The sequence below is a fragment of the Takifugu flavidus genome, chromosome 7, assembly GCF_003711565.1.
Source record: "Takifugu flavidus isolate HTHZ2018 chromosome 7, ASM371156v2, whole genome shotgun sequence".
Classification (NCBI taxonomy): domain Eukaryota; kingdom Metazoa; phylum Chordata; class Actinopteri; order Tetraodontiformes; family Tetraodontidae; genus Takifugu; species Takifugu flavidus.
This window is the reverse complement of record NC_079526.1, coordinates 11,787,640-11,796,387: the sequence shown is the minus strand read 5'-3', so window position 1 is coordinate 11,796,387 and position 8,748 is coordinate 11,787,640. Positions and strand designations below refer to the sequence as shown.

The window sequence follows — 8,748 nt, the reverse complement described above, 5'->3', positions numbered from 1 at the left end:
CACATTGTGAATATAAGGCATCTACCTTTATTTCTGCATGATAGCCTGGAAGACAAAATAGTTTTTGAATTGCATTGCCATTTTAAAGTTAGTGAAGTAAGAAAATAATTTGTTTGCCAACTGTTTCAGCTCAGCTACCGTGTGCAGTGTGAAATATAAGATAAATAAAAAGGATCTTCCTCTGTCACTTGTAAAAAATGCACTCCCAGCTCCTGCATTACAATGCTGTATATAAAGCTATGCAAACTATCTTGTTGCATTCAGAGTTGTGACACCAGCTCATGCATAACGTTTTCAGATTTTTGGCAAAAGTTCATGATGGAGCAGGCAGAGTTTAAAGAAATACTGGCTGTTCCTGACCCGTTAACAGGCGATATGTTGAAGCTGGCATCGTCTTCAAATGAATCTGCAAAAAAAAAAAAAAAAACTTTTATTCTCCCCAGTGCATTTAGAAGATGTAAAATCAGTTGGAGTGTTGCTGTTCACCTCTCCAACAGCGTTGGTCAAGATCTGGATGATCTTGTCATGTGGTGTAGCAACAACACTTTGCCCATTTATTTCAATAATGCGATGCCCAACGCGAATGCCTCCTCTTTCTGCGATACCACCACGCATCAGACTGCAGATCTGCCGCAGGGAGAGAGGTGGTTTTTTAAAATGCTGACTTTTGATACCCCAGCAGGTGGATTTTCATTTATAATAAGAGCAAAACCTCAATGAAGCTGAAGAGACAAATATAGAAATCTTCCAAGTGGACTTACAATGCCGTCCTCCACACTAAAGCCCAGCTGAAACTTGGGATGAGGCCGCTTGATAATCGCCATGGTGACCGGCGGACAGTGCACGATACTCAGCTTAACATACTTTTGACTTTTCAAATCCTATAAAAGGAAATATACCATGAAATACATTTTTAAACAAACAACAAAATGCTGCAAAACTGCAGTCTGAAAGTTCTTAAAAACCTCAAAATCTTTAAAAATGAACTGTCTTTCCCTCCACTGTTGAACCCGCATGCAAACAGCGCCATCTAGTGTCGCTATATTTAGATGATAAACCAGAAACGTCTGGTATTCCTGACATAGCTTTGTTTTTAAAATAATATTTATGGATTTGATTTTTTTTCTCCCACTTACCCGGATTATGTTCTGACAGGCAGCGATGGGCAGACCCACCAGACTGGTGCTGTTGATGGACATGATGCGGTCACCGATACTGAGATCCCCACTGCGCTCGGCAGGACCTCCATGAAGGAGGTTGGCAACAACCACTGTGGGAAGAATGGAACCCCAGCCGGACTCCACAATGGCCAGACCCAAGATCTCACCGGGGGCCTTGGTGATGGCAACCTGCGTCACAGAAACAGGAATTAAAATGTTGTAACACGAGGAGGCAAAATAGTCCAGTACTCCTCATCGTACTTCTCGAATGTTCTGGGAGTCGGAGAAGTGCGCCAGATCTCCGTTGTAGAGTTCCTGACTTTCTAAGTAGTCGCTGTACTCGCCAGGCTTCAGATCTGTTGCCTTCATGCCGTTTTCTTGCAGGAACTGCTGGTAGGCCACTCCAAAGGCCTGACCGATAGCCTGGGCTATGACCTGCGCCTGGAGTGAGAAGTGTAAAAACCTTTACATTTGTGGTCTCCTGCTGATCTCATTTACTACTGAATGTCAATAACTCATCTTCCTGCACGTACTGATTTCTTTTTCCAGATCCAGTCCATATTGAAAGTCTCACCCCTTTAATCCTAACTAATAATAATTATATACACACAGGAACAGTCTGAAAATTCCCATTTGTTAGTTCTTTGCAATTCCTAAATTGATCTACTTGCTCCTTGGGAAAACAAGAGAGAAAATGAGAGAAGTGGACACAGTAGCCTCACAGCCTTCAGATAATTGGTTTTTATAAAGAACCTCTTCCTCCTATTCAGTGTTGCCATGAATGGGGAAACTGGGACAAGAGCCAGACCATTTTTAAATTCAGGAGAACTCTTGAGCCCTTTGCAGAGGGAAATCAGGCCAAACTCATCAGACACTGCAATTTTGATCTGTGATTCAAGGCTCAGGAGAGAAAACTCAACCAAACAGATCACATTTCCTTCAAGGCCCTTCAGTCTATTGACTCACGTCTTCGGAGGAGAACACGTGGCAGATCATGATGCACTTGTTAGATTTGGAGGAGGAAGAGGCGACATCCCCATCCTGCCCCTTCAGTTTTCTTCGCGCCATCAACACCACAATGTTGTCAATGTCTGCAATGTAAGAAATCATCTGCAGAGTGTGATCCATCATTGTTTCCTGGGGGGAGAAGAGAGGTGGAGGTGAAAACAGCGTCAAAAGGCAAGACCAGACAGGACCCAATTATCAAGGCTCTGCAAGTCTAAACTTGGCCCCGACGGCGTGTTTTTCTTCTTCATTATCCGTGAAGCTATTTCCGTCCATGTTCTGCCTGCAGAGAGTTAAACTGGTGACCAATTCAACCACATTACACGGTTGAACTATGCTGATGAAAACATCTTATTAGCGTTTAAACATCCTAGTTTGCTTTCTTTGGATCTTGACTAAAACATACAGACGACTTGAAATGAGATGCCAAATAGATACGACTGAATTAAAGGCAGTGTGGCCTCTCACCCCAGGGGATTATGGGTAGAAGGTGTGTTTTGGGATGCCCCGATTTTTCCAGGTGCACTCGTGCATGTGCTCTGTTTTCTCTTTTGCTACATGTTGGGCAGTAAGGACACAAATCCAACCTGAGTCTACTGAATTTTTAGTCGTCCTGCTACAACATGAGTAACTCTCTAAAACTAATCATTTTTCATCATTGGAATTTTTAAAAATCATTTGAACTGTAAATATACCTGTGTGTCAGCTGTGAGCACTTTGATCCTCTTGGTTGAGATGAACAGATCGACTTCTGTCATAGGCTGAGACTCTCCCTCTGGAGCCTGGAAGACAATTTCAGGACTAAGTAAACCATCACTATTGGGTGAATTTGAGCACAGATTTTCCCACCATCTTTGATTAGAATCACCTTGATGCGGTCCACAGCCTCCTGAGCCTGGGTCATGCGGGCGTTAGTTGAGGGGTTCTTGTCTGATCTGATCTGGGTGGAGCCCAGATACTTGGCACCAAACACAACTCCATCCAGCAGGTCTTCAGTGTCACAAGGACCAGGCACTGAAACATCAATCAGCCTGCTGTTACAACCTGATATCACAAGTCGACGCAGACAAATCTGAACAACTGAAGAGGACTGAAGGACTGAAGAGACTCACCGTCTTTATATGATGGACGTTCAGCAGCCTGCAATTAAAACAAATGGAAGAATAATCAACTGATTTGACATAAACATAGAATCAAAAAGGGCAGCTCGAATCTCCCAAAAATACCTAATAGAAATATCCTTGTTATGTATTCTCGGGTATGTTTTGCTGGTCAGTTTTCCCCCCAAAAAGTCCACATTCACAACTTGTGATAACTGAAACTATTCAGTTACACCCTCTTCTGGAGACACACACTCAACTCCTCCTTTAACCAGATCGAAGCAATCATATACATCAGCTTACCTGCTCCCTCTCTGCAGCACCGTCGTCTTCCTCCGGGTGTTCACCGTCCCGTTTTTTCCACACCGACTCTGTATCCTCATAGTCGGGCAGAGAGGCGAGGGATTCGTCCCTGTGCCATTGCTGTTGACCATTCCCATAATGCTGCCAGAACCTCTGAGCGTCATCCTCACTGTAGGAGACTGAAACTACAGCATCCACCTCTCCTCTCTGAGGCACACAGGTGGGGTGAGGTGCCGTGCTAATTTCTGTGAATTGCAACATTCCCTGCAGGTCTCTATGGTGGCTTTCAGAGAACAGTAGCCCCGTTGTTTCAGTGCTGTCGTCCAAAATTAAGGAGGGGGCGGAGGAGTCCATCTGGGATGAACTGGAGTACTGATACTGGCCATGGTGAGGTGGACGAGGCTCTTCTTCCATCAGCTGAAGCTGGTTAAGGAGACTGTGGATGCTGTTGTGGTCGTCATCATCTGATTTCCTGTCAATTCCATCGACTTCCTCTTCGCAGGTGCTACTCTTTATGCCAGACGACCCCTCTGGACATTCCCCATCACTGGTTAAGCCCTCACCCATGGCCTCTCCCGCTTTCTCGCTTGCTTCATCTACCTCTGATCTCATCTCACCCTGAACTGGCTCTGCCATATTTCCCACAAGCTTAACATCAAGTGATGCCAGTGCTTGACTAGTGTTTAAAGATAGCAATGCAGGGTCACTGTTACTGGCATTAACTAGACCTTCACCAGAAGGTGTGACAGAGGCGAGGGAGCTGGGCTCGTCCAAATCATCGGGTGAGGCCGTGTCGCCGGAAGACTCAGACCTCCAGTCTAAAGGTGGAGGTTCAAACATGTAGGATTCCTCATCCTTGACTTGTGGCGGAGCCGCCTCAGTCCGTTGCACGACATCTCTCGCCAACACTCCATCAGCCGAGCTGGAAGCAAGAAAGGTGCTGGGTGGGGAGGCCGACTGGTCTGGCAAGCAGATGTTTGAGTCCATTTTAAAAGAAAGCCTGTCAGAGGAAATGTTAGGTGAGTGTGAAGCAGTTCAAATCAGTTCACTGGATTTCCAAATAAATGCACATGATCGCCAGCAAACAATATGCTCCTGTATAATTCTTATTTCACACGAATTTCAGTTTTAGTTCCTTGCCTTTATTGTACCATCGAGGCTGAAATCACAGGTTAAAGCTCAAGTTACGTTTTATACAGTGTGAAACTATCAGATTCGGCAAATAAACTAAAATATCCAACATAGAAGTGACTACTCTGATGGAGGAAAATAAGAGAAATTGCTGAGGTATTTGTGTTAGATCTTTAAATTACAACAGGTATTGAGCACAATCTGTCTTACATAAAATAAAGAAAAAGAAATGACATTCTTAAACCCAATTTTGAGCCAACCGTTACTCTGTTGTTGTCGCATGACTAAAGTTAGCTCAGAGTAGCTTGGTGCTAAATGGCTAATTAGAAAGCTAAAGAGCACTAACTCAGCTGCAGTTCATCAAGATATGCAACTTCTGGGCTCCACGTTCGAAGTTGAAACGGACGAAAAGAGCAGCTCTCACCAGAGTTTTTAGATTTTTGAAGGCTTCTTTGTGCCGAAATACTTCTGTGGACGCCACGACAGATAAGTTGACGTGGTTTGGGATTTGATGCTTCTCCGAAAGTCTTGCTCTGTTTCCTTCGTCATGCTAACAGTAGCACGCCTCTTAAACACACTTCCACATTATTCAGACGTTAAAAAAAGAGAAGTGTGAGTGAAAATAAGTAAATTTCCAGCCATGGTTTCTGCTGTCAAGACAGCTTTTATTTATTCACAGACCTTCTATATGCGTTGTGTTCACGCACTCCTGTGACTCAGAATGAAATGTACCTTGAATAGTTTTCTTTATGTACGCCTTTATACCTGGAGTAATATTTACAGGCTTTTTCAATAAAGAAGAATTACACAATTTTAAATTAAAGAATTTTTAAAATAAACTTCCCGTTACATCGTTTTAAAAAATTGTAATTTGTATGAATAGCTTTATGGATAGTCGCCTCAAGAAGGCAAACTCTCCGATATTCCTGAACGTAACTATTGTACACGTCACGCTGGACCAGACCAGCTCAATCAAAGGCCGACAAATCAAGATAAAAGCGCTTTGAATAATCTGGACTCAACTTGGAATCATTTAAGATATTTTAGCATTTACATGAAACAACGCCTTTGCATGTGTTAGATATTTTTGCTTACAATTCTTTAAAACTGTGAAAGGTCAAATGAATAGAAAGTAAAGAAACAAGTTCTGACTTTGATTATATATTTTTTAATGTACATCACAGATTGTACTGATCACTTTACTGTCAACTCCTGTCACAGATGGTGACTTGTCTGTCTTTCCTGCGCCGCCTGCCTGAATAGTTTCAGTTAGGGAACTTGCCTGGAAGATGAGTTTACCTGACTAAAATTACTAGTGTTTTCGGGACAAAAAATGGGTACAGGTCATCAGCAATTGATAAGGAATCCTTGCCGGAATTTTACTTTAACTTTGTCAAATTATTATTGTTTAAAAAACACAAACAGAATAAATTACACAAACAAGCCATTAATAACTTACAAGACTAAGTTGTTCAATGCATTTTTTTTTTGTTGTTGTTAATATGCAAGCGATTAACCAAAACCATAAAATAAATCATGGCCACATTTAAAAATAAAAGGATTGTGATGTTTTATTGCATACATATAACATAGCATTAAAAAGATAGACAGTTATTTTATTTCCTATCATATTGGTCTAAGCGTTCTGAAAATTTCATTTGTTATGAAAATGAGGGCAACGGTCACGTTCGCAGCTAAAATCTGTGATGTGTCGTCTCAACAGAAACCACAGCTCCATGTCGTAGGCCCAACTGCAACTTCTACCTGACTCGACTTGCTTCACGTGCAACATAGCATCACACTACGCATCACGTCAGTGTCTCCCACATATTTTCTGAACATCAACGGCAGCAAGTCTGTTCTACGTGTCGCTGGTCTGTTCACTGTTGACCATCTGGATCAACCCTATCACAGATGAGATGGTGCCCATCAGCCCCACCAACCAGCTGGGGAATTTTCCTGCCCACAAGAAGCCGGGTGGCATCCAGTGGATGGCGTTACTGAGGTCAGCCATGCTCCTGAGGAAAGAGAGAAGCTCCGCTCGCATCTGCCCGTGGAGCTGAGAGCAGCTGCAGGAAGAGAACACAGTTTCATACCAGGAGAATCTCGCTGTGATGCAATTCTTCTATTGACACAACGTGACACGCGATACCTGCCGCCACCTCCTGCTCGCTCATGTATCTTCAGCTTTTTCTTCAGTAACATCAGAACTCGAAGGGATCTGAAGAGCAAAAGTCCGAGTTACAACAGTTTCACAAAATACTGTTGGCTACTTGAAGGTCAAAACAAACATCTTGTACTACAGGGAAGCTATTTTAAGCAATCGCTTACTATCATTAATTAAGTAAATTTACTATAACTACAAAAACTGGTGCAGAAGTCTAGGTGAAATGCATCTTTACTTTTAGGAATTTCTGGAACCAGAAGTGACCACCAGGGGGCGTTTAAGTCAAATGACTTATGTTTCTGGCCACATCTCCATCACTATGTGTAATTTCATTATTTTTTTTAAAATTCATATGTTGCAAATTTACAACAAATATTTTACTTGCGGATTGTGAGGATTGTAACACTTTTTCTATCTTGGTATTATCACTTAACACATAGAGTTGGTCTGGAACAAACAGTCAGTTCTATCTGAGCAAGAGTGAGAACAATAAATGTGTTTTTTAGACGGTTGGTGACAGACCTGAGTATCCCCAGCAGCAGCGACGCTCCCCACAGCACCGTACTGAACAGCCACCACTTGTCAGACTTGATTTTGATGAGCTCGGCATCAGCAGCCCAGGCGATGTGCTCACAGGGGTAGTAAAGCTGGTCTGCCACATTGCTCAGCACCGATATCCAGCGCACGGCTGGATCATCCTCCTGTAAGAATCGCATGGAATCGTCAATAAATGAAGTTATATAAAATACATCACACCTTATACTAACACATACTGCAATACCATTGAACACTATTATGATAAAGGATAAATAAGAAGACCAGAAACGCTTTAGTGTTGAGTCACCTCTCACCCTGACTCCCACACCGTAGCTGTGTGAGTAGGCCAGCATGGCCAGGTCATCGAACAGCCGCAGTGTGGTTCGACAGTGGCTGAGCTGAGCAGAGAACAGCAGCAGACTTTTCCCCAGCTGTCTATGTGAAAGGTCCGTGTCAGCACTCTTGGAAAGAAGCCCTCCAACCAGCTGAGAGCCAAAACAGACCGTCCTGATCTGTACAGGAGAGAGAGGATTCATCAGCTCATTAACATGTTTACTATCGTTGTTGTGACTGTTGTTATTATTAGTAGTAGCAGTTGATTATTTCTATTTTACCAATAAAAAAAACTGTGAGAACTTTTAGAGGAGTGAATTAGAGTTTTTTGTTGTGGTACACATGCTTGTGTTTTCACGCAACCTCATGTGCATGCTTTGCCCTTCATTGATACATATATAAGCGTGATATCTCAACGCATACACGATCGGATCCGTTATCTTGTGTACGTGGAGACCATTTATTGCTTCGTGCGCTCTGAACTGTGCAGATAATGAGGTAAAGAAAGAGTAATTCAAAACTTCAGTGCAATAATTAAGGAGAGGTTTGTGATATTCAGAGAAGACTATTGTCAGTGTTAGAAGTTAACACTTAAGTGCAAGTAGATAACTGCCAGGACTCGATTCTGTCTCCGAGTACTTACAACTTTATCTCTTCCTCTGTAAGATTCGAGCAAGCGCACGAGTGACTCCAAAGACTGCTGCATGTCTGCCGCACAACCCTTTTCAGTGTTGAACAAAACACCACTTTACAACCCTAATCTTATGCAATGTGGCAGATTTTGTGGCATGCGGTCACGTCTCAGCTGGACTTTGAAAACAGGAAGTACCGCCAACAGACTCAAGCAAACGATCACCGAGCCAATCGAACCTTCGAAAGCCGCTCCAACAAGCCGCACTGCTGACTTCACCTTCCATTTAAGAAAGTTATGTCTATAAATTGAAATGCAAAAAGACACATCTGTATTCCCTATGTTTATTTATTATACCCCATCTTCCTACACCGTACTAAA

The 8,748-nt window shown here is 42.8% G+C and overlaps 2 protein-coding genes across 2 annotated transcripts; both read right to left on the bottom strand.

The window, feature by feature from the left end:
* Positions 1–4: 4 nt before the first annotated feature.
* Positions 5–5,400, bottom strand: si:ch73-40i7.5 (amyloid-beta A4 precursor protein-binding family A member 3). The gene is made up of 11 exons (XM_057037623.1): positions 5,124–5,400; positions 3,569–4,568; positions 3,278–3,305; positions 3,034–3,179; positions 2,861–2,947; positions 2,127–2,297; positions 1,422–1,601; positions 1,137–1,349; positions 762–881; positions 487–627; positions 5–406 (listed from the first exon to the last, which is right to left on the bottom strand). The coding sequence occupies exons 2-11, from the start codon at positions 4,553–4,555 to the stop codon at positions 335–337; spliced, it is 2,145 nt and encodes a 714-aa protein (XP_056893603.1). The 5' UTR covers positions 4,556–4,568; positions 5,124–5,400; the 3' UTR covers positions 5–334.
* A 444-nt stretch (positions 5,401–5,844) lies between these two features.
* On the bottom strand, positions 5,845–8,582 carry pex11g (peroxisomal biogenesis factor 11 gamma). The gene is made up of 5 exons (XM_057037630.1): positions 8,380–8,582; positions 7,718–7,915; positions 7,389–7,567; positions 6,852–6,920; positions 5,845–6,768 (listed from the first exon to the last, which is right to left on the bottom strand). The coding sequence occupies exons 1-5, from the start codon at positions 8,440–8,442 to the stop codon at positions 6,561–6,563; spliced, it is 717 nt and encodes a 238-aa protein (XP_056893610.1). The 5' UTR covers positions 8,443–8,582; the 3' UTR covers positions 5,845–6,560.
* Positions 8,583–8,748: the final 166 nt, after the last annotated feature.